Source organism: Ascidia mentula, chromosome 8 (genome assembly GCF_947561715.1).
Source record: "Ascidia mentula chromosome 8, kaAscMent1.1, whole genome shotgun sequence".
NCBI lineage: Eukaryota > Metazoa > Chordata > Ascidiacea > Phlebobranchia > Ascidiidae > Ascidia > Ascidia mentula.
Window position 1 is genome coordinate 2,985,636 of NC_138573.1, and position 24,843 is coordinate 3,010,478.

General features: G+C 40.0%; 3 protein-coding genes and 2 long non-coding RNA genes across 5 annotated transcripts; 4 read left to right on the plus strand and 1 right to left on the minus strand.

Moving 5' to 3' along the window:
• Positions 1-1,351: 1,351 nt before the first annotated feature.
• LOC145911324 (protein YIPF5-like) lies at positions 1,352-3,250 on the plus strand. Its single transcript, XM_082998633.1, has 4 exons — positions 1,352-1,583; positions 1,714-2,050; positions 2,485-2,666; positions 2,911-3,250. Exons 1-4 carry the CDS (start codon positions 1,480-1,482, stop codon positions 3,071-3,073), a joined length of 786 nt encoding a protein of 261 aa, XP_082854759.1. The 5' UTR covers positions 1,352-1,479; the 3' UTR covers positions 3,074-3,250.
• Positions 3,251-3,636: 386 nt separating this feature from the next.
• Positions 3,637-4,725, minus strand: LOC145910767 (uncharacterized). The gene is made up of 5 exons (XM_082997971.1): positions 4,701-4,725; positions 4,444-4,587; positions 4,134-4,179; positions 3,744-3,843; positions 3,637-3,678 (listed from the first exon to the last, which is right to left on the minus strand). Exons 1-5 carry the CDS (start codon positions 4,723-4,725, stop codon positions 3,637-3,639), a joined length of 357 nt encoding a protein of 118 aa, XP_082854097.1.
• Positions 4,726-4,899: 174 nt separating this feature from the next.
• LOC145910768 (uncharacterized) lies at positions 4,900-8,379 on the plus strand. Its single transcript, XM_082997973.1, has 8 exons — positions 4,900-5,057; positions 5,211-5,369; positions 5,797-5,989; positions 6,197-6,371; positions 6,469-6,580; positions 7,522-7,681; positions 7,850-8,019; positions 8,274-8,379. The coding sequence occupies exons 1-8, from the start codon at positions 4,900-4,902 to the stop codon at positions 8,377-8,379; spliced, it is 1,233 nt and encodes a 410-aa protein (XP_082854099.1).
• A 6,482-nt stretch (positions 8,380-14,861) lies between these two features.
• LOC145912241 (uncharacterized) lies at positions 14,862-16,424 on the plus strand. The gene is made up of 3 exons (XR_014403276.1): positions 14,862-15,039; positions 15,113-15,203; positions 15,556-16,424. It is a non-coding gene; the product is annotated as an uncharacterized LOC145912241 (long non-coding RNA).
• Positions 16,425-22,958: 6,534 nt separating this feature from the next.
• Positions 22,959-23,660, plus strand: LOC145912406 (uncharacterized). The gene is made up of 3 exons (XR_014403297.1): positions 22,959-23,092; positions 23,187-23,256; positions 23,425-23,660. It is a non-coding gene; the product is annotated as an uncharacterized LOC145912406 (long non-coding RNA).
• The last annotated feature ends 1,183 nt before the right edge of the window (positions 23,661-24,843 follow it).

The window sequence follows — 24,843 nt, forward strand, 5'->3', positions numbered from 1 at the left end:
TCACCTATAGCTTTATTGGATATAATACAGCAGCATTGTTTTTGTCTAACATTAATGCGCTATATGACTTAACCAATACTATCCAAACTGCAAAAACTGAATCCCTATCTACCGACAGTGTAACTGCAATAAAGCGCAACAAAAGTACGCTCGGAAAATTACTTTCTTAGCAGGTTAATATTTGAAGTTTGTTTGACAGTTGTCTGTCGGTTTACCTTTCTCAGGACTCACAGAACGTCTCAAGCATATAGGTATGTATGTTACCTCGTTCCAAAATGGTATATTTGTTTATCTACCATATCGTACAAGCAAACATAGTCAGAAAGCCTGTATTGTCGGCTCTGTGCTTTTTGAAGCAAAAGTAAGCAAATAACACATACGTTTTTTAATAGAACAGAGACTGCATGTGCTATCGGTGAGCGTGTCCACAGTTTCCCTGTGTGCACAAAGGCTCCTGTTAGAAACTGAAACCTGTTATAGCAACAACATGTTTCCTGATAAATTTTCCGACAAACTCAAACGCAAAGAGAATGAATTAAGGATGCAGACGTACACCTTCAGACATCGGGCTCGTGTGTTATAAATGCCCATAATTTGTCATATGCTTTCGATATTCAAATCATGGAACTAACCAGGCTTGCACGCACACTCGCTGTCTTGTGTTTGCTGATTTAAAAACTACAGTAGCTCGTTCATGGTGACCACAACGTAACAACGTGTTTTTTGTTGAATAAAGTCTGCTCGCGTATAGTCAATTTAGTAGCTTCAGTAAGCAGATTTAAAATTCAGTTTTAGCAGCCATTCAAGCAACTTCCAACGCTGTAAGTCTCTGTTAAAACTGCAAGATATTTACAATGACCAAGTTTGCTGCTAATGATTTACAATTACCAAGCTAACAAATTTCTACGTCATCACCACACAGGCAATCGCAGAGCTGTGTTCAATGCAGGACTGCTAAACTAAAAAGACGGAAGTTTGACGTTGCCTCGGTCCTTTTCGGCCCCTTTTTGTTGTTAATTTTACATTTATGTGAATGATCGTTTGAAAATAGTGTGTTTCCATCGTATACATATACTAAGAGCATAGAGTTACAAATGATTTCATCGTCATGGTTGATTGTCCACAGACTTGGCGTCATTGGAATCGGTTACGAGTGGCACTGCACACTTTAAGAAATAATTTGCATTTTTTTACTTCTTGTCATTAGAGACAAGTAAATGTTATCATAAACAACCCATAAAAAAACAAAGTTTAATTCATTTAGCATTTGATTCGCATGCTTGTTTCGGCTAAAATAATTGTGTTTTCTACGCATGAATGAACACCTGGAGCTTTAGTTTTATTACGTGGCTACTAGTGCAGCTCCCAATGCAGTTGTGTCCAGTTTGAACTTTTTATTTAGGTTTTGAAAGTTAGGCGTGGGAAATTAAAGATAGGCCCAAACAAGCTCGGCATTTAAAGAAATACAAATCGAACAAAATGTCCTTTCATTCATCTGACGGGTTTTACCAGTCAAATTACAATGAACAGCCAATGGAAACAGAGCAACAGCAACCGGGGTATGGACAACCTCAGCAGGAAAAGTATGTTAAGTATCTGGTTGTATATGCAAATATAAACTAATTACATAATGTCAACAATTGTCGCATAAATAAGGATTAAGCTAAATAGGGGTATTGTATACTTGAGTAAAGATAGTCATATTTTTCAAAGCTACCAATACTATGGACAGCAACAGCCTCAGGACTTCGGTGCTTATCCACCCCAACAACAGACTATGATGACTCCAGGTTACCCTGCACCTTACACAGGAAATATCATGCAGCCACAGGAACAACCGCAAATGGAACCAACACAAGGAAGTTATTCTGGGAGCTTTGATGACGAACCTCCGTTGCTTGAAGAACTTGGAATTAATTTTGACCATATTTACCGAAAAACTGTGGCCGTTCTCAATCCGTTTACAAACACTGAAGCTGGAATTATTAATGAAACGGATCTGGCCGGCCCATTGTGTTTTTGTCTTGCTCTTGGGGCCACACTTTTACTGGTGAGGGTTTATTTATTATGTATTTTACAAAAATTTTATTAACTTTTCTTTGTTATCTGTGTGTACCAATGTGATATAGCCTAAAAAACAGTGCGTCTTTTGTGTTAATGTACAAATTTGATACAAAACTTCATTTTTAATTATTATATCATATTTGTATAAAAAAGTGGCCAATCCAGATGGGCTGTAAAGACCTGATCAGTATGCCAATCATGCCACACAGTTGCATTTCCATTTTTACGGTTATTCCCAAGTAAAGACCTGATCAGTATGCCAATCATGCCACGCAGTTGCATGAAACACTTTTGCACTCCATTTTTATGGTTTTAACAGTTTGGTTTGTCACTTGAGTACTTGATAACAATATTGCATGGATATATATATATATATGTTTAGTTGGTCTTAGTCTGTATGTGACATAATAATTTTTTCAGGGAGGAAAAGTGTCATTTGGCTACATATATGGGATTGGAGGACTTGGCGTTGTTGCTATATATGCTCTTCTTAATGTTATGACCATGACTGGGGTTTCCATCGGTTGTGTAGCTTCAGTAATAGGATATTGCATTCTTCCAATGGTGTTTTTGTCATCTTGTTCTGTGGTCTTGTCACTCAAGTGAGTATCAATAATTACATTAAAAATGAATACTGCCATAAATGAACAAATGAATAATGTTTGATTTTGTAAGCATGATTTGCAAACTTGTTGGTGTGGCTGATCCAGCTTGGCTGCGAAGCCTGTGAACCTGATTGATATGAAGTAGTTATCTTTCTCATAATGGGACACAAATATTTGCAGTTATATTATACTTTTTTATATTATATGCACTTCATTGCCAACAGTTTTTTTTACCTTGCAGAGGATTGCTTGGAATTGTTTTATCCCTTTTCACTGTTTCTTGGTGTAGTTTATCAGCTTCCAAGTTGTTCGTGTGTGGATTCAACATGGATTCTCAACAGTTGCTAATTGCTTACCCTTGTGCATTGCTTTATGGAGTCTTTGCACTTTTGACTGTATTTTAACTTTTTTGTTTATATTTTCGTTTAATGGACTGCTGCAATGTGCTCGCTTCATGTAGTTTCCTAAATTTTCAATAGATGTGAAAAGCATGCTTTCTTTTAAGTGATGTTGTTGAAGATATGAAAATCATTTTTGTTTCAATACTGCTCTGTTGTTTATGAAATGAAAGGAATGTAAAATTTTGTTATCAAAATTGTGTTATGGTAAACATTTCTTTGAGAAACAGATGCCTCAGTAGTAGCTAGTAAATTGTATAAATCATGCGAGGTAGCATTGTGCTTCAAACAATTGCTTCATGACTTTTTCATTTCAAGCGCTGTAAATTTGGATTTAGTTTAATTCTGGAACGAGCGATTTTGTTGTGCCACATTTGTGGTATGAGGCGCATGCAGCTGCGGAATCTGTCTGCTTTAGCCAGAATTGCTGTTTTATTGGTCAATTTCAACGTTTTAGTTCATAAAAGTGCAACGGGATAAAATGGATCACCACCACAAACCCTCGAAGGCATGGTTAACAATATATTCCAATTGGATTGTCTTGAACAGTGTTGTTTTCCCGTGAACTGCTATTGGTAGATTGTGCCAGATTTGGTGCATGTGTTGGGGGCCTATATGAAAACAATGATTATCTACATATATCATAGGTGTGACACTTTCCTCATTGGCATACTACCTTCTCTGCATCGTAGATCATCCATTCGACGCAGTCGTCACTGGCAATGCTCACCCTGCGGCCTTCTCGACCCGGCGTGTTAAGCACCGCACCACTGCCACTAACACAAGAAATAAACCTTAATATCGTGTAGGCGGCTGACCTGCTGGTATTTTTCTATGCGTGTAATGTATTTAAAAACCGTGTTTGGCTACCCGTACCACACAAAAAATTTGGGCAACAACCACCAGTACTTTTAGCTGCAGACCGCCACTGTTCGTAGACTTTATTTTCAAGTCACTCATTACTAACTGAATGTAAATCCGAACCCCTACTGTTAATGTTCTTTGTAAACGTTAAGATGTCTGCTGTCTGCCTGCAAAGTAACAAAGAAATATATTTTCAAGTAACCTGTTGTCAGAATACCAGCTCCTCATGCTGTTTCTTCTGCTTTGACCTGAAACCCACAAAAACACAATCAATGTGAAGTAATCACAAAGAAGGTGTATGATGAGAATCAGGTTCGAAACGTTTGCTTAGAACATGATTAACAGCATCCTAGCTTTGGCTTTTCTCTTCAAAGAGAATCAGTGAATTGTGCTAAAGTGAACTTTTTTTCATTGCATAGTCTACCAATGATTTTCGAACCGATTATACCTGGTTTTAACGTAAGTTGCAAACCGAGTTGGCAATAATAAAGCTTTCGGTATTTTTTACGTACTTCTGTTGGAGTCCGCCGAAGTTGCACTGATGCTTGCCTTGCTAGTTCTGCGAATATGTTCGGTCTCTGCAAGGCCGACTTTGTTGCCATGACGAATTTTCAGTGGGTAGTCGCCATGCATCGAACAGAACCTCACGCAGCATTCTGCAAGTTTTTTTATTTGATGTACCCACACCACACAAAACAGATTAAAACTGGGTCAAATTCAAAGCAATTACGTTTTAATGTTGGAAACTTTAGAATTAACTACTACCTACCATTGCAACTTGCACAATTTCCCATGTTCTTGTGTAGATAAATTAAATTTCATTGTGCTAATCGCCCAAAAATTAGTTGTCAGCTGATAGTGATTGTGATGAAATAACAGCTGTTGTTTCTCCACAAAGCAAACGTATTTGCCACTTGTGTTCAGGCCGTGTAAAAATTTATACAACATTTGTAAATGATTTTTTGATTATGCTATCTGGACTTCGAAAAAAGAACAAAGAACTAAAAGAGCAACTGTTAGTGCTTCGCAAGGACAACCACCGACTTCTGGACGAGACTGATCACTACATCAAGGCCAACAAAGCTATGGATTCTTCATTTGGTCCTCCAATGCCATCCTCCAGCAGGTTGTAAAACCATGCGGTTTACAGAATTGTCACAAAGGATTTTCTAAAGCATGTCGCCCGAAATAACAGAATGGAAATAACCAAAATCAGCACAGCGTACCTAAACGCTGACGAAAACCTAATATTTTATTCCGTAACAAGTTCCTTTGTTAGAAAGCGCTACGGATTCGACAGAAGCCGAAGCCCGAACTCTAGTGACAGATACCAGCTGTCGGACAGGGCAAAGTCAATACGGGGTGAAGCATCGAAGAGGATTGATGACCTTCTTAAAGACTGGAGAGATTACAAGGAGCGTGCAGAAGAAGAGTCAAGGTATATATAACTTGTTCCTCTTCATAGTGGAAATGAAAATATTTTTATAAGAAAAAACCTACGTCATTTTTCGCTATGATCGTGCTTTTAAATGATATAAAATATTTCGCCTGCAAAATGATATCGTCAGTATCACTTATTCACATTAGGTGTAAATATATAAATGTATCAGAAAAAACACGATCGTAACGAAAAATGGGTGTTTTTCTTGTATAACTCATCGAAAATATCAGATACCAGCAGGTATTTCTTGACTATACGACTGTTTGATGATTCAGATTATTCAACCTAAGATGGTTCTGTTAATTGAGCATGGATTCAAATTTGAGCATAAAATGCATTTTTGTAAACTCGTAGGGCATTTAAGATCCACTTTGAAATAATTTTGTTGGCAACTAAAGCGATCGCATAAACAAATTACCGCTAGACGGCGCTGTCGGACAGAGCAGAACCTGCGAGAGCATCTGGCGCGCAAAGAACGGGAAGCCGAACAACTTTCCTACGAGCTGGCTTCACTGCGATCACTCACTGTTAATCAAAAAAAGGAAATTGAGCAGATTGCCGAGGAAAGAGAGTTGGAGTCAAAATGCAGAGCCAGATGCGTGGAGCTTGAGCTTCAGGTCGGTGGAAAACCTAAACCTGATTATTTGTTGCACCCACGGAAATAACAAGGAAAATGTTTGCGGGTAATGTTGCTTGTTACTCAAGAAAGTCTTCGTCAGGGTTTGATTGTAGTTTTAGAAATAATGAAGTTTCTTCTAGTTTTTGGCCCATTTAGTTTTTCTACAAAACAAATTTGCAAAATGAAAGCGTTTTCAATCTTGTAGATCTCCAAAATGAACCGCTACATCGCTGAACTGCATGTGGAGTTAAAATCACGTGACGATGTGCTGCGAAGCGCTGAAGCGGAACGCGAATCCCTCGCTCACTTAAACGCCGAGCTCCGGCAATCCAACCTCGAACAGCGAAAAAAAATCGAAGCTTGCGAACAAGACGTTACAGGTACTTTCCCTGTGGGGAATACCCAAAGGCAAATACTGGACGCTGACCGACGTCTCACTGAATTGTTTGAAATTACGTGAACGCTTTGCTTTCTCAGAAACACAATTGGAACTGGAAATATTGGAGGAGATGGTACAGGCTTTAAACGAACGGAAAACTTTAATTTTCAACAACTCGACCCGAAACTCGAGATCAACGACACCTAACAAGTTTGTAGAGTAGGGCTTTTCAAAATTTGTCGGTCGCATTCCCGTTTAAACGGGTAAAATTTTCTGCAACTCCTCGTGTTTTACAGTAACATCTACATGCTTAACTGCGACAGTGGTTTGTAATATACGACTGAAAATCTTTCAGAAGGGTCGTACTTTATGATAGCACAACTAAATGTTGTACTTTGCATGATATTACCTTTTTGCTATACCTATCCATACAGTTCGGTGCGCAATTCTCTACTGGGTGGGGACCTCGAGTTTGGAAAGCTCTGGTGTAGAGAACACTATGTATTATTAAAAAGAATTGTTCTTCTGGCACATAAGTTACGTGAGTTTTTTATTGTAACCACTGTTTCGTCCACCATTCGGCGGGACTTCCTCTGGGTTACGATAAAAAACTTTCGTAACTTATGTGACAGAAGAACAATTCTTGTTAATTTACTATGCCTGGCAGCAAGAATGGCACTATACCTCTCAATAGCAAATAAGTTTGCATGAACGTGGTCGCATAGAGGGTATAACACAGACAACAAGCCACCATCCATGCTACATACCCACACTGAATGTTGACATAAACACTGCCCTGACCATAAGGCACATACAAGCCATATTTACATAACATCACCATGGTACAATCTGCAACAAGAACAAACACGACAACCGTGTGGTTTTGCCATCGCGAAAACGCAAGAAAAAGGGGCTACCGGTATCTTGATTGGTCCAGATTGTCACATGATTAAAGCAAAGTATTCAATCGGCACTGCTAAAAGTCAGTATACGACAAACTTTCAACCGAGAAGTGTTGGGCGGTTGGAATGAGGCCACGAAAAAAATGAAATGCTGCAAAATTAAACACTTACTTGCAATACCATCATACTCGTGAAATATTCAAATCCCGTAGTCACTTGCCTAAAAAGTAGTTATTTGTTTGTGTTTAGCCAGGAGAAAATGCAAACAACCCGGCTATTCCCAACCCCAAAAGCTTCGGAAACGGTCCCACCTCCGCCGGTGACGTCGACACCAATAAAACCCCGTGAAAAGTTCGACCCTATCCCATTCACCCTGATGGATAACACAATCGAAGAAAGCATCCAGCAGGTTTCACAAGCTGCTTACACATATGTTCTGTTTATATTTTTAATGTGATTACAACAAGCACAACAAAACTGTTGACAAAACCCGTACAAAGACAGCTCAAAGCGTTTTATTGAACACACGCCTCTTTGAATTTAACTTTTTTCGATAAATTCGAATGTGAACTTGCAGCTTACGGGTTCTGCCCAACCGCCTGAAACAACTCCGAAAAAACATCAAGTGACGCTAAAATCATCTAGCGAAGGTTCCTCTAGTGGGAGTTCCGGACGTCAGGTCTCGGACAAGAGATCCGCCATGTCTGCGCTTAAAACTTTGCAGAGAGAGCACGTAGAAAAATGCAGGTGCAGCAGATTTACCGGCAGATTAAATCAATTGTGTACCATATAACATTTCTCTATGGCTAACGGAGACTCAGTAACAGATTAGCAGAAAATATTGTAAATAATCCGGAGTCGTCTGTTTCACGTTTTATATAGCGTTGTGCTAAAATAACTGACGGGACTCTTCTTTTCAAAGCAATAGTATTTCCTGTAGATGAAAATAACTTTACGTGGTAGCTTATGGCGTAAATGTTTTCCCTGTATGTGATGCACAGCCTCCTCGCCGAGCACATAAAGAAACTAAAAGAGGAAAATAAATTGAAAGAAGAGAAAATCACACATCTTCAGACCAAGAATCAAAAGACGGGGCCCATCGCTTGAAAAAAATAAACCACTATCGAAAAATCTCTTTTGTTTTTTGTTTGATGCTTGTTTGGGCGATGATTTGACCCAAATTTTCAAGCGCCACCGCAGAATCAAACGAACACCTGCAGCCAAAATTCGGTCAATTCCGGGCCGAATGCAAATATTAAATGTCGACATAAATTTTCAAATCGTCGGAAAATATTATACGCACCGTTTGTAGCTTTACTGTACTATAGTTTAATTTTACTAAAGTGCGTTGTTATTTATGCGCAAAATTCGCTGGTGTTTGTTTTGTGTCGAGTGAATCCTAAGAACAATGGCCGATTTCATGCGAGGTTGTTGGAACCTATTAAGCGAAGCGCATAACACCGCGGCAAACTGGTTGCAAAGCACTGTCTTAAAATCAAGCATATCAAAAGGAATGTAATGCGTGGGCCAATTCCTCGGGCAATATCAATACCATATCCTTTGCCTGTAACAGACACACCCCCATGCGCCAACCAATCGCAACCCAGCGCAAATTTTGTAAACCGTGAAAAAGTTGTTGGACTTTGGCCTTTTCATCGCAAAACGAGAAGGCGTGTTTCTTCATTGCTCCTGGAGAAGTCAGTAGACAAAGAGCAGACATTGCATTTGGAGTGAAAGAGATGAATTAGAACGTCGCTTCAGGTTGGCAAAGTCGGTCGTTTATGAGGTAACAAACCCACTTCATTCAATTTACATTGCTCGTGTTCAGCCAACCAAAAACAGACGTGGCGCAACTCCACATGCTGTAACGATATCCTCCCTTAGACACGCCCAATGCGATAACCAATTGCAATCCCGAAGTTACGAGCAGGTTACTATGGCAATGAATATCGGTTCCGTTTTCCCCTTCACCAAATAAGCTGTGACTGAAGGGTTGAACTTTGGACTTTGACCCCAGTATTACCAAACTACAAAAATGTATATTCATTGTGGAGGTGTCAACATAATAGAAGATTCACGCTGCCATGAGGAATCCACTATCAGGCAATTAACCTTTCATGCACAATGAACAGGGCCCCAGTTCCTCAGAATTCGTTGTTGTGTCGCCAACTATTTTCTTCAGACACGCCCACGCGTCAACCAATCATGAAAGGGTCGTCTTGGCAACCGTCAAGTTCCGTTTCCGGTATTGCACAAGACTGTGACAGAATGTATTGGACTCCGTCCTTTCCATTGTCAAACGAGGAAGTGCGTTTCCTGTCTTCCTATATGATGTATAGACAATATGATTAACGTAGATTAATCGGTGTATATTTCTACTTCATTAGAACACTTTTCATAGTCAGTTGATCGATAGTAGAAGTTTTGCCTGTCTTAAATTGTTTCATTTATTGAACACGGTATAGAATGCAAACTTAATAACATCAATGTAACATAATTTGCGGTTACGTAATCGTTCAACCTAAACAATACAGGCTGTATTTCCGAGTTTAATTTGATCAGTTGACAGTTGCAACAGCTTACGATAGTATGGAGCCGTAATGTGATGCGGTATAGTAAAAACGAGGTAATTCCGGGCCGGGTGCCCTTTGCCAATAAACCCAGAAGGAATCGAGACGTTCATTACACGTATAGAGGAATCAGATTTCCAGTATCCTCGAACAATCATACGTTTTGTTCCGCATCACGTAATCGGAAAACACGATACATGGAGAATTGAAGCTATCTCCGTTTTGAATTGAACGCTGAACTCGTGTTGAAATCAATAGGGCGGAACAATACACTTCCGAATTACGACCCACTTCCGGGCCTTTAAGCTTCGTTCCCACCCTGTAGAATAGTAGCAACTGCCCATGCAGGTACAGTTTGGTTTGAAAATAATGTAACAATACTGATGGCTCACATCGAATATATGAATATAATGGAAAACAAATTGATGTTTTTGTTTGTAGTGTATAAAACAGTTGCTGTCTACGTGTGTGCTGGGGTTGAAACGGAACAGAGAGTAGTTTCTTGCTTGCGGCCGACATTGACCACGTTACGTGGCGTCGAACGAATTCAGTGGAAAAGTACAGGCGTTTTCTTGCCCGACTTTTGACGGAAAATCCCCCGTCGCTGCGTATAGTCATAAGATCGTTGCAAGACCAGTCGTCCAAGGTCATTTACAATGCAGCAGACTCTAGTACGATTTGCTCTCTGGTTTAGTGTTGGAAAGAATTACATTGGCAAACCGTTGCAAACGCATTTCTATATATGTTTCAGTTATATGCAAACTGTTGATATTATAAAGTTCATGCGTGCGTCGACCAGCCTAACTGGGCAAGTTTTTTAGCAATGCATCAAATCATTGCGTCTCTGAAACCAAAACTAAAGAATGTATTCAATGCTGGTGCGTTCCGTTTAATGGATACCTATGTATCAAAATTGAAGGATTGAATTTGGAGTTTTGCGTCATGTCATTGCTATGGCAACGTCAGGTGATAAAACTTGGTTACGCCATCAGAAAAAGGTACACGCGCGAGATGCGTGATGAAAATTTCCACGATGGTATGGTCGCTTTTTGCTCTTTGGGGGCGTGTCGGGGGCCCGCCATAATATTTGAAAAAGGGAATTACTACGCTCTGCTGAAAACTCTTTATTGGTTAACTGGCGCTCTGCAAGCTCGGTGGAGTTGCTCGGGACCTTTAACGGAAGTGTTGTTGTTAGGGGGATTTTAGTTCATTAAAGTTGTAACTTTGTGTTCAAGATTGTGTTGTAGCTTACATGAACCGTGCTTTCTGTAGGGTGCGTGGGGTCCTAACGTCGTTCAGTTGTAAAATTGATTTTTTCGTCATCAGGAGTTTGGAAAAGAGAGTTTGTTGAAACTGCAGTGGTTGTAGTAAGTTAACTTTAACAAACTGTATTGCTGCCTATAATGTGGCACTAAAAAAATGTAGTTAAAAATTATTAAGTTTACTAGCGCCGAGTTACCAAATTCTTGTGGGATGCCAAACTTGCAATTGCTGACATAAAATACGATATTATCTGGGCTTTTAACTGCCGTGACCTTGATCTGTCCTTGAAGACGCGTTCGCGTACGATACGCATGACTGCCGCCTGGAGGGCGTGTGGTGGGCGCACCAAAACTCCTGGCACGTTTATTGCCAGAATGCTCGTGTGTGGTTACGAGGTCAATACAGTATGAATGAATCACATTGCGCCGTGGAAACTGTTCTGTGTCACGTGATGCGAATGTTACTCAGCATAAATGCTGTAGGTTAATCCCCGGATGAACAATTTTTTTTAATCCTTGGAAAAGACAGTGGGAAAATCTGAAAGTTTTAAATAGGTGTTCGCCCTACCCGATGTTTCAATGCTAAATTCCCTTGGTAACTTTATGCAGTGCAATAATATAAAACGCGTTTGTGGGTCATCGATGCAGTGTGTGTTCATAGGGACCTTGCTCATACAGTTAGAATGTTTTCGCTTGATAAAGTTTCACGCACCATACGCGTGATCGCCACGAGTCTGGCGTGTGGAGATGGGCGTGCCAAAACACGCGGCACGTTTACCACCTGAAGAAAACTCGTGTGTGGACTGTGTCGATACAATGTGAATGGATTACGTTGCGTCGTAGCTATTGAAAGAGCTATGCTGCGTCACATAATGCCGCAAAGTTTGTGAGCATAAGTGATGCGGGTTAAATGAACAACTCGTTTATGCGAGTTTGACAGCTGTGTAGATTATTCAGGTAAGGCATTTTTAATGTGTCCCAATTATTTTGTGTGCAGTGGATGTCTGTAACCAGTCGGTCGAGTGTTTATCAGTAAGCGGAAGGAAACTATGAAACTTTTTTGCAGATACTGTTAATGCATAACACAAAAATAATGTGACAATTAACACAACACTTCGCATTTGTCTGCCTGTTAGTGTACACAGTCGGTGTAGTTAGTCTCAGTCATTTGACATTTGCACGAAACACATGTGTTTGTTTAGCATTAGTTTATTCCTTTCCATTTATGGCATAAAGCTCCACGTGTGCATTTAAACGTTGGGATAGCAACAAAAACTACATTAAAATTCCATTCATATTTTAGCATCAACTGTTTTATTGCCCTTGCAGGCGTACATTGCTTTGCATAACGCATACATTGTAAACTTTTGAACGACTGTATTATAGAAATGTGGGCCTGTATTTTACACATAGGGGCGTATCTTACTTTGTGCGAGTAGGCGAGGGGGGTACAGCATACAAAGAGCTTTGGCAAATTGTACAGCATATACGACATTCGCCTTCTACAAACAAATCCTGCAAATGTGAAACTGTATTGGATTAAGAAAGTTGTTTGTCCATTTTCTAAGGTCGCAGTTATCACTTCTATTAAATCCGCAGCTTTAAAAACCTCGCTAGACTTAACAAACCCTAGTCACTTTCGATAACAATGCAATCACGAGACAGCTGACGTAAAATGCTGACCTCCAGCTTAATGAACAATGGCACAGTTAACGCATAGAAACTACTGCACGAGACCATAAGACTACAATTCCTGGAAAAAAAACTGCAAATACGCCGGCCCTACAAAAACACGGCGGGAAAGTTTCAATTGCGTGCATGGGTTTTTCCGCGTGACTTGGGATGTTTTAAAACACCATAGCATAAAATGCTCTTGGCAACTTTATGCGGCATAATATTGAAATTTTAATCAAGTGGTATGACAAGCATTCGGGCGTTTTATGCAAGAACCGCCGCCGTATGGCATCCAGAAAAGACGGACAAATTCAAAACGACAAAAAAACGTTGGCCAATGATAAAAGAAATGTGTTCTGTATGGATGTCGTGTATACAATGCGCATTCACCACAGGAACAAATGCTCTTCATGTGCCTGTTCAAATGCAATGGGTATGGCAATGCCCACAGTGATCTTGTACCGCAAAACGCTGCCGAAACTAAGTCACGAGACTTTAGCAGAGTCATGCGACGGAGAACACCGCAGGGTAAGGACAACAAAATTCAATACAAAATATCCCCAACCTTTTCCCCCCAATAACACACCAGAAGGGAAAAACTTACTCCTAACGCGAACAAACCCATCACAAAAAGACAGCATTACGTTTAAATTGCGGTGTCAAACCCCTGTTAAGTCTCGGTGTATGGCAAACGAAACGTCGGAGAAACGATATCATTTTTGCCAGAATAAAAGTTTTATTGTTAAAAGGTCTTTTGTTTACATTCGACCGCAGACTGATTAACATGCCCCTGATAGCACAATTGTAGGACTGTTAAAACTGTTTGTTTTCAAACCGCAAGTCGAGGCTGAGCTTTCTATGTGTTTTTCCTTCTGTCATCCGCTGCTGCGGCCGAGCGCTTACATTTGTCGGGCAAAGGTTGACATTGAGACAGGGGACTTTACCCAAACACGCGTCCCAAATGTCCTGAGGCAGGCCTGGACCCGCCCATATGTTACGTAATTGTGCAAACAACCTGACGTTTTTAATAGAGCCACGAAATCTTAGTGCATCCAAATATGGAAATAGTTTTGACTCTTTTCATAAAACGCACTGTACGCCTTTGTTATTGAAACAACAGAGTCGATTTAAATAGATTACATCATCACATGGATGTAAACATTCAGTTCCAAAGTTCACTGTAATTCTATCCCCATTCTTTTGTATACGAATTCTGAGTAGCATTATTTACATTTTGGAAGGCTTTTTCTGTTTTATCTTCCGTATTGGGGTATTTGATTTGTCTGTTGAAACATATTCACCAGAAGTTTAGTTGACCCAGCAAAAGCTGCAAAAATTTTGTTGAATTCGCGCCTTTACAGCCATTGCTTTTAGGTGTGGTCTGACTGACGGTTCTTACGCCTAGCCACACAAAGCATTACGTAACTGTATCTATTGAAGTTGATCATTGACAGCCCACAAGTAGTCGCTTCCCTTAAAGCGGTTTCGAATTGCGTATTGCCGCGTTGCAGCACGTGTTTGCACCAACTCAGGTTTTCGGTGGTACTTTACCTCATGGGCATTGCGTCATGGCTCCAGACTGGAAAAGTATTTAAGCGAAGAGGCCGACGGCGAGAATTTATTTATAGCGTATAGTGTCTGTGACAGTTCGGTTGTCGTTGTTGGAATTAGTGGGCGGTGGTAATAGGCTGTGTACACAATGGCTGGCACGGGCGTTGCATAAAAAAAGTGATTCTACGCAATAAGATCAATATTAAGGTGCAAGAAAGCAGAGGTTACAAAACACCACTGCGTCCATCATCAGTGCTAAGTAAGCAGTTAATTAAGTCACATGAGCAGCATATTAGCTTTAGCTTTTTGATTCAAATAAGACCTTGGCGTTCTGGCAAGGATGTATAGTTGGTATCAAATGTAAAGGTTTAATTGTTAAAACACGGCATTGGTTCGCAATACCAAGGAAATAGGTATTGACGAACAGGCGAATGTAATCAAAGTAAAAAGTATGTGAGCAACCGAAGATTTCATTTCGCACTACATTGCGGCAGCAAACGGAAATTCAAAATTTTTGTGTTTCAGGTTCAGTTTTCAAGTTAACCGAGCTGTGCAATTTAGTAAATTCGGCTTTTCCATTTCGAAAAGTTGACTGTTCCAGCTGCCAGTTCAGTCTCTATTCCTGCACATCTCATTGCTCATTCATTTGAAGGGAGACTCGTGATCCCAAGAAATGGGGAGCATCTGGAGCCTCATTTACGAATCGGAAGGTATTGTCTGCTGCCTGCGCCAATTTTCCTCTTGTACGTTTCCGACTAAGTACGTTGTGTTTTTGTTGATCAGAAGTCCCGAAAGAACGGGGTACCCCTGTACCGGAGATTGACGTTGGTCTCCAAGCGTACAACAACAAAGTTTTCGACCAACCCATACAAATGTAAGCTGCTTTGAATTGAACACTTTGCGGTTAAATATTTTCATACTTTTAAAATGGATCTTTACGACAAGTTTCGATTAAATAAGCTTGATTGGGATAAATAAGCGCCTTAGTTGCATATTAGCCTGTATTAAAAATCGGTTGAGGTTCTCGGTTTCGGCGCTCCACGGTGAGTCACATCACCTTCCCTGCAAAACTTTCCCCGGGGTATTTTCAGTTGCGGTTGTTGCTAGACTTTTTCCAACAAAAGACTTCTCTCTAATGCTAATTTGCATATTAATTTTTTTTTATATTAAGCGTTGGTGAGTAGCATGCATTATTTCAATAATTAAACTTATTCCTATACTTTCAGGCGGTGGCATTGTGGTCCGTGCATGCGGTGGGTCTACAACTACGTAACATTCTCACACGCCCGTTGCCAGTCACATCGTTCCAACGAACCCTAATGGTTTTACTCAATGCTGCGACAGGGATTGTGAGACGCAATTCAACGGCTGTGTTTTGCATATGCTGTATGTAATTTTGTATAAAACAGTTGTACAATGGCTGCACTGGGAAAGCGAATGTTTGCGGCGTATTTATCGGGGTAAAAATCCCATTTACTCTACGCTACACAGTGCTATGATACAGGCATATCTTCTCGTTAAACGTTCTTGCTTGCGTATAAAATTTTTGAAATGTTCACGAAAAATTTGCTTGTATTTTAAAAAGATACCACGGTATGTTTGAGTCGCACGTAAATATTGCACATAAGTTTGTGCGGTAGTTTTGCATAAACCAGCACCACGTTTTACAAGCACTTATCTAAGGTAAAGTAGTATGAATCAACATAAGTTATTTGTTTTATGTAACTGTTTTGGATACTTTTTATGTGTGTCAATAACACGTTGATATTCTACTTTAACCACTAGAAACTATGCATTTGTTATCATTTTTGTGAACATATTGTCTGTTAAAAACAGGAAATTTTTAATTTTTAAATCCTGTTTTCCATAACAACGTTCCGCAAAGTTCATTTGTATATTTTGAATCCCTGACATTATACATTGTTTAATTTTAAGTTCCACACATTGTTTTCACATTTAAATTGTCTTCTACATCGCCTTAATTCTATGTTGGTTTGTTTCAGTCTTCATAACAATTTCCCCCGTACCAATTCCTTTACCTTCTCCCTTGCCATTAATTATTGCGAAGTTTATCAGTTTGTTTTCCTTCTTAACATGAGCGTTACATGATGCGTAACTGCATGAATACACGTGACTAAACGAATGTGTCTTAAAACAGTGCTCTGTAACCCTGTCTCGAGATGATGCCGGTGTACTTCGGTGGAATAAACAGGTCAATTTTCATCAGTGGGTGGGTGATTGGCAGCATTGGTCAAGCGCCCGACCCATATACCAAGAAGAAAACCTGATCGGGATTCGTGGCCACGATAACTTTGGTTCAAATCCCGGTGTGGTCGAAAAAAAGGAAAAAAACATCTAAACGCACTATGGTGTTTTTTTCCATTTGCGTCGAAGTCAGTTTCGATCGGGTTCGAATTCAGATTCCTTTGTTTGTCGTTGTTTTGGCGCTTCCCTAACAACGGTTTTGGGCTTTACAGTTTCGTTGCTAGGGACGTGGCCAAACCTTCTACCGGTTGCGAAACTGGCGATTCGAAGAAAACAAACCTTCAGTTGTCCTATCCCGATTGCCAGGGAATTGTTTGCGTTGCTATGATATCGCAGGACTTTTTTTAACAGAGAATTCGGCATTTGAGCTGCAAATGTTATACTTACGGGCTATTTCTTGAAAATGCAAACTTTTTACTCTGGTCAACTAAAGTGACAGAAAAAGTGTCTTTTTAAAAAATCGATTTTGGTACGTGCGTAAAACATGTTAACATAAGAGCAACGTGGAATAAATATAAGGGAACCGAAAGAGGTATTGCGTAACAATAGGCTTTAAGTCACCAAGGTCAGAAAAAAAACAGTACACACATCTGGACAAGAAACCACTAACTACTTAGTAGTCTCTGGTATAACAGAACACGTGCGCGACAGCACACAGACAATCATGAAAGCGCCAGGGCGTAAAACTATGGCAACAGCTAGTTGAAGCCCCGCCTTATTTTCATAATTGTGACCAGCACAAGCCCATAAAGAGAAAAGCAACATGTTGATCGTTGTGCCAGCAGGCCTGCTAACCGGCATGTAGGATGAAGATCACCAGGCGCAGTGGGGGGTCAATGAATTACTTTTTAAGTTTCCTTGGTGTTAAGAAAATTGCGAGAACGGAGTTGTTAATCTATCAGAGCCAATTGAAAAGGTAATACGAGCAATCGATGATGCGAAAATTAAAGCGGACCGGCTAAACAGTGACATGAGACAAGCAATACAAAATCCATCGAACGCAAAGTCTTGTCAAAAATGCTGGCGGTTCTTGCATACGGCCTACCCTAGTGTATTGCAGGGATCAGTTTAGGCATAAATAAGAACTGAAAATCATCATTCTATAGCTTAGTGTTGAAGCAGCCTTCATTGAGTCGCAGCCAGGTAAAAGATTTTGCCACTTACAAAGCATTTAGCTTGTAAAAACGATTTTAGCTTGGCTTTCGTTTGTTTGGCTGAACATGATATCAGTGCTGTTGGCCGACTCGGGCGAAAACTATTGTTTCCAATACCACATCAGAATGAAGACACAAAAAACACTTTTACGGTCAGTAGCATCAGCCGCGGTTACTCAAGGTGCAACTGGCGTTTAATATGGAGGAAGTTTTGTTGAAGTTTACGACTTGAAGTTTGTGTCAGTCATGTGTACGTTTTGTGCTATAAAGCGTTTTTATAAATACAGTCAAGTAATCACCTTTACGACATGGCTGCATGTATCACCAATTAAATGCGAAAAAAAATTATGCAAAAGTTATCTGACGCGCACAAGCATATGTACAATTCAGCACTAAGGACTTACGAACATGATGTAGTGATGTAGTGCCTTGTCGTGTATCAGTGACACCGAGAAAAGTTTCTTATGTCCAATAGAGACTGCCTTGAATTCTGCCGGAGTCAAAAATAAGAGCAACAGTGGCATGCTGCGCCGGGATGAACATGGACTTAAGAGCGGTATATACTAGATTTATTAAAGTTCAGTATGTCTGAGCAAAGGGTACATTGAGGCTTAACAAGATATATTTGAATTTTGATTGAGGTAGTTATTCGTCTCTGTATTTTGTACGTTTTAATACAGTACTCGATAAGTTTGCTATTAATTATTGCGAAGTTTATCAGTATGTTTCCCCACTTAACATGAGCGTTACATGATGCGTAACTGCATGAATGCACGTGAATCAACGATTGTGTCTTAAAACAGTGCTCTGTAACCCTGTCGCGAGAAGATGCCGGTGTACGAAAATTAAAGCGGACCGACCAAACAGTGATCTGTATTTTGCATACGGCCTACCCTAGTGTATTGCAGGGATCAGTTTAGCCATGAACTGAAAATCATCATTCTTTAGCTTAGTGTTGAAGCAGCCTTCATTGAGTCGCAGCCAGGTAAAAGATTTTGCCACTTACAAAGCATTTAGCTGGTAAAAACGATTTTAGCTTGGCTTTCGTTTGTTTGGCGGAGCATTATATTAGTGCTGTTGGCCGACTCCAAATACCACACACAAAAACGAACTTTTACCGTCAGTAGCATCAGCCGCGGTTACTCAAGGTGCAACTGGCGTTTAATATGGAGAAAGTTTTGTTGAAGTTTACGACTTGAAGTTTGTGTCAGTCATGTGTACGTTTTGTGCTATAAAGCGTTTTTATAAATACAGTCAAGTAATCACCTTTACGACATGGCTGCATGTATCACCAATTAAATGCGAAAAAAAATTATGCAAAAGTTATCTGACGTTAACAAGCACAATGTGCACAATTCAGCACTAAGGACTTAAGAACGTGATGTGGTGGCTTATCGTGTATCGCAGTAACACCGAGAAAAGTTTCTTATGTCCAGTGGAGACGGGCTTAAATTCTGCCGGAGTCAAAATTAGGAGCAACACTGGCAAGCTGCGCCGGGATGAAAAAGTGTCGGCCTTTTCCAAAATAAAAAAGGCAAAAATAACTTGTCTTTCGCACTGGTGTTAACAAAAGTCTAAGTTGATAGTTCGTGGCAAAGTCAATGGATTATTTTTGTGTTACCTATGTTGCAAGCAAGTGCATGGCGCTATAAGAGACGATTTAAATATTGAGCATAGATGTATGGAAGAATAAGGACATAAGCTGCTGTGCACAAAGTTTGTAGCAGGTCAACGTGTTTATTCCGCTGTTAAGGCCGTGTTTTAGTCAAGTTTTAACGAGGTGCAACATTTTTTTGCGCAAATCACAAGGCACAGCCGAGTCGTGTTAATGCATTTCACCATTTAATTTCTACATTATAATGGATTATAAAACTTGCACTACCAGAACGGTTTTGTGCTTGGAAGCATATAGAAGTCTATTCAAATACTGAAAATAGACGCGATAAACACCCGAATCACACCGTCGAAAAAAGCGGCGCACTGTCGAGTTACTCGCCAGGAACTTTTCGTGGGACATAAGAAAAGTGACATTTGAATGCGATCACTGAAAGTTTGAGGCAATCACATGTGCTATTGAACATGGACTTAAGAGCGGTATAAACCACGTCACATTTCCAAAAGTACAGTATAACTGAGCAAATGGTACGATAAGGTTTAACCAGATATACTTGAATTTTGATTGAAGTAGTTATTCGTCTCTGTATTTTGTACGGTTTTACACAGTATTCGATATTTTTGGTTTATTGGGGCGCACATTTCACCTTATCTAGTGTTTCTTCATCGTTATTTTTTTCAAGGGCGTTTTTTTGTGTGTTTAATGATGAACAAGTTCGAGTGTCGCAAAAGTGGAGATAAATTGTTGTACACAAAGTTTGTAGCAGGTCATGTGTGTGTGTTTGTCCCGCAGCCAAGGCCGTGTTTCAGTTAAGTTTTAATTTTGTCTGATGAATTACCCCATCGTTTAATGAAGCTACATGGTGTGGCTTGGACACTGGAGGCCATGTTTAGTGATAAAAATATAAGACCTATGGCAGGCAATTGGCAACATCGGTGAAGCGCTCCACCCATATATTCTTATAGGACATAAGAAAAGCGAACAAATCAATTGCTACATCTGAATGCGCGGAGTTTGAGGCGATTGGACACGGACTTAAGAGCGATATAAACCACGTCAGATTAAAAAAGTACAGTATGTCTGAGCAAAGGGTACGATTAGGCTTATCAAGATATATTTGAATTTAGATTGAAGTGTTTATTCGTCTTTTGTATTTTGTACGGTTTTACACAGTTTTGGACATTTTTCGTTCATTGACACGCACGTTTCACCTTATCTAGTGTTTCTTGGTCGTTCTTTCCCGCGCTTTTTATGGGTTTTGATGATGAAAGGTTCGAGTGTCGCAAAAATGGACATAAGCAGTTGTACACAAAGTTTGTAGCAGGTCATGTGCGTGTTTATTCCGCTTAGGCTGTGTTTTTGTCAAGTTTTAACAAGGTACACTATTTTTTTGCACAAGTCACAAGGCACAGTCGAATCGTGCTTGACCCAACTACCAAGAAGAAAACCTCATCGGCATTCGTGGCCAGGATATCCAGGGTTCAAATCTCGTTGTGGCAAAAAAATATCAGACATAAGAAAAATGTAACATATTACATGGTTGTTTGATTAAGTTTGGTGTATAGTAGCATAATGTTGCTAAAGGTGTCGATTCAAGTATAGAGCCGAAACCATGGCAGAATAAGACCGAATCCCTCCACTCACAAGAAGTATTGCTTCAGTCAGAAAAAAGCGGCGCGCTGTCTCGTTGCTTGTCAGGATATATTCTTAGGACACAAGAGAAGCGACCATGCAGAGAAATTGCTACATCTGAATGGGCGGAGTTTGTAACAATAACATGCGCTATTCGGTACGGACTTACGGAAGGTATAAACCAGGAAGAGTGCTATTGTCTTAAAGTGTACGAACCTTTAGTTGTGTGGCACTTAAACGAATGTTATGCACCTACGTTAAAATATGTTTTACTAGTCTATTGAATTCTTGCATTATGATGGATTATTAAGCTTGCACTACCAGAACGGCTTTGTGTATAGCTGCATAAAGAGTCGATTTAGTTACTAAGAATAGACGCATCGAAGCATTAAGGACATAAGAAAAGCAATCCGAGTCCCATCACCTATACAAGGTGCATGGTTTCAGACAAATAAAATCGGCACGCTGTCGAGTTGCTTGCCAGGGATATATTCCTAGGACATAAGAAAAGCGACGAGATCAATTCCTACATCCGAATGTGCGGAGTTTGAGTCAACCACATGTGCTATCCGACATGGACTTAAGAGCTGTATAAACCACGTCAGATTTAAAAAGTACATTATGTCTGATCAAAGGGTACGGTGAGGCTTATTAATACACATGTATTTTTATAGGGTTTTTCACAGTTCTTTCACGAGCTTTTCCTGTGTTTTGAAATAAGTTCCATGATCGCAAAAATGGACATAAGCTGCTGTGCAACGTGTTTATTCCGCTGTTAAGGCCGTGTTCAAGTTTTGACAAGGTGCCCTATTTTTGGCACGAGTCGCAATGCACAGCCGAGTCGTGTTAAAGCATTGTCTGATGAATTACCTATTCGTTTTACTGCAGTTAGCAATTTTCAGCAACTAAAATGTAAGACATACGAAAAACGGTGCTTATCACATGTTTGATCGAGAAGCTGCTGCAGTGACGAGTGCTATTGCCTTAAAGTGTACGAACCTTCAGTTGTGTGGCACATAAACGAATGGACTTGCGGCTTTACTGTGTTGGTGCGTTTTACCCTGTTTAGCGCTTGCCAGTCTGTGAATTAAGGACATGAGAAAAACAATTCGAATCCCCCCACCTACACGGTTCATGGTCTCAGTCAGAAAAAAGCAGCGCGCTGTCTCGTTGCTTGTCAGGGATATATTCTTAGGACACAATAAAAGCAACCAGAGCAATTGCTACATCTAAATGCGCGGAGTTTGAGGCAATCACATGCGCTATTCGACATGGACATACGGGATATATAAACCACTTTAGATTTAAAAAGTACATTATGTCTGATCAAAGGGTACGGTGAGGCTTATTAAGACACATGTATTTTTATACGGTTTTTCACAGTTCTTTCACGAGCTTTTCCTGTGTTGTGGAATAAGGCCCATGGTCGCAAAAACGGACATAAGCAGCTGTGGACAAAGTTTATAGCAGTTCATGTACGTGTTTATTCCGCTAAGTTTTCACGAGGTGTGCTATATTTTTGCACGAGTTGCAAAGCAGAGTCGAGTCGTGTTAATGCAGTGTCTGATGAATTACGTTTTCGTTTTACTGCAGTTATTTTATAATTCGAGTTGTCGGCTCTACATAGCAAGTAAACTGTAAGACCAACTACATTGGTAAAGAGAAAGACAAGTCCTTTTATCTTCTGGTCAATGAAAAACGACACCTTAAATTTGCTGCCTTATACAATGCTCATTGCAAAGCAAGAGGGGAGGCATCGGTAGAAGATATTTCAAGATAAGGCATTTTTGCTCATATCGAAGTTTGTGTTACAATCAACCAATTTTAATCACTAAGCAAATGTCAAAATGTCGGTAAAACGTAATTACATTCACGTATTTTTGTTGTGTTACAGGCTTTTTGTCAATAGAATACCGCAACGTTGGGTATCTGTAGGCCATATGAGTTTATTTTTTTCGGGAACCACTTGTAATTTTCCTGACAACGAACGCTATTTCACCGTCCGAGCCGATACAATGAACGTCATTGCGGGACGTGTGGCTGGTTCAACTACACAGAACGGCAACTTCAACGGTGATCAAAGAAGCCATCACGCGGGTAAGTTGATTCGGGATAACTTGGCGTATGAATGTTAGACGCTGTTTTTAATATTCTATGGCGATTTTACATTTATTTTTATTTTTAATTTTAGATCAAATCCGCGAGGTGGTTTTGCGAGATGAAACGCTTTTTCGGAAAAAGGTTTTATCGCCGCCTATGGCGTAAGTATAAAGTTATTGGTTCTCCGCCAACCACAATAAATGTTGTATTCGATTGGCTTCGGGTTTTGGTTGCATTTGAACCACAAAAGTCGCCCTCGCCAACTGTAATTAGTGAAGTTTATTTAAGATTGTCTGAAACCACCAATGGACAGTTGATTGCTTTTGCAGTTCATCGTGCAACGTGGACGAATGGGTCAAAAATTACATACTGTATCAAGCACTTCGCTGTCAGCAACGAGAAGAGTCAAACTCTCAGTTGGTGCCAGTGCGTGCCAGACTGTAAAAGGAGAACGAACTATTGATAATCATTGCAACTACGCAATAAGCTCCAGCATCAACTCTAACTACCGGCATATCTCTTCAATGTAAAACTGCAATGTGTTTTTGTATGTAAATTGGTAATTGGCTACGACGGTTTCATCTTCAATTAAAAATAAATGTTAAAAAAATTGTAAAATTGTTAGTGTGTTGTGTTGCAAGAGGCGGCGAGCGTTACTTGGTGTCACAGTTGAGTGAAATTATGATCGGTTTTGTTAATTTTCAACGGATGGTAAAGCAGTAGTAACAGCGATTATATTTGTCGCGAAAGGCCGTTAGTAAGTGCCCTCGTGCGAAACGGTGACGTAACAATAAACATTGCGGTTGATCTCTTCGGTTCCGAGAATCGAAAGCACTAGACCGTAACAGAAAGAAGCGCTTGTACAGTTTATATAGTATAGGAAGAATGGGAAACTGATGTTGGCTTGATCCTGTGTCGGAATACATGCGGTCAATGCGTGCTTCTACTTTGGTCGCAGAGCGTGAACGGAGAATGATGGCAACAATGCAATGAAAACTAGACGATAAATCCGTCGCAGGTTGAGAAACGTATTTCGCTGCCGCTTCGCGCTTGTTTGGAAGGATGTGTTGGTTTACTATGCACGATATGCTTCATGCCATACTATTATACTAAATATAGGTAATTACTACTTGTGTCATATGAGGCTTAACAATCGCCGGTTTAAAAGCATTTAAAAATGTTTTTAAAAAATGAATCTATGAGTACCCCATTTAATTTGCACAAATGTGTCTGTTGGCCAAGAAAGGTTGTTACATGCAACTTTTTTTCGATTCAGCATTTTCTTAATGGCGTTTATGTCGGTGCCTTTGGTCTTTGACAGTTACTCGAGCATTTCTGTCGAATTTGGTGAAGAAAGAGGGTTTTTGAAACAGATATGCGGCAGCTGTACGTAACCGCGCCTTTTCCACCAAGCGTTTATTCCCTGTGCGTACATGATACCTTACAAGGGATGTAAGACCACGGAGGTTGAAACTTACGTCATATGTGACACGTGGCCCTTCGGTGTTTCCACAGATGTACTGATTGTATTTGACTACATTGCAATGTTGCAGTATTCGGTCAAAATAATTTTGTTGGGTTAAAGGACGTGGGTTTAGTAGATGCCATGATTCTGGTTTAAATTTTAGCAGCCGCATTAAATATGTGTAAATTTTGTTTCATGGACGCTTTTCTCAAAGCTTTAAGTTAACTCCAGTGCGCCATCTCGAGGAAACCATTGTTCGCAGAACGTTATTAAAGTAAACTAT

Bases quoted from the DNA above. Each gene is read 5' to 3' on its own strand.
- LOC145911324 (XM_082998633.1), top strand. From the start codon at position 1,480: ATGTCCTTTCATTCATCTGACGGGTTTTACCAGTCAAATTACAATGAA. The intron at 2,051-2,484 runs GTGAGGGTTTAT...TAATTTTTTCAG, and splicing joins TTGGGGCCACACTTTTACTG to GGAGGAAAAGTGTCATTTGG. The intron at 2,667-2,910 runs GTGAGTATCAAT...TTTACCTTGCAG, and splicing joins TCTGTGGTCTTGTCACTCAA to AGGATTGCTTGGAATTGTTT.
- LOC145910768 (XM_082997973.1), top strand. From the start codon at position 4,900: ATGCTATCTGGACTTCGAAAAAAGAACAAAGAACTAAAAGAGCAACTG. The intron at 6,581-7,521 runs GTTTGTAGAGTA...GTTTGTGTTTAG, and splicing joins AGATCAACGACACCTAACAA to CCAGGAGAAAATGCAAACAA. The intron at 8,020-8,273 runs GTGCAGCAGATT...TGTGATGCACAG, and splicing joins GAGCACGTAGAAAAATGCAG to CCTCCTCGCCGAGCACATAA.
- LOC145910767 (XM_082997971.1), bottom strand. From the start codon at position 4,725: ATGGGAAATTGTGCAAGTTGCAATG. The intron at 4,588-4,700 runs GTAGGTAGTAGT...AAAAACTTGCAG, and splicing joins AAATTGTGCAAGTTGCAATG to AATGCTGCGTGAGGTTCTGT. The intron at 3,679-3,743 runs GTAGTATGCCAA...GTTTTCATATAG, and splicing joins TGATCTACGATGCAGAGAAG to GCCCCCAACACATGCACCAA.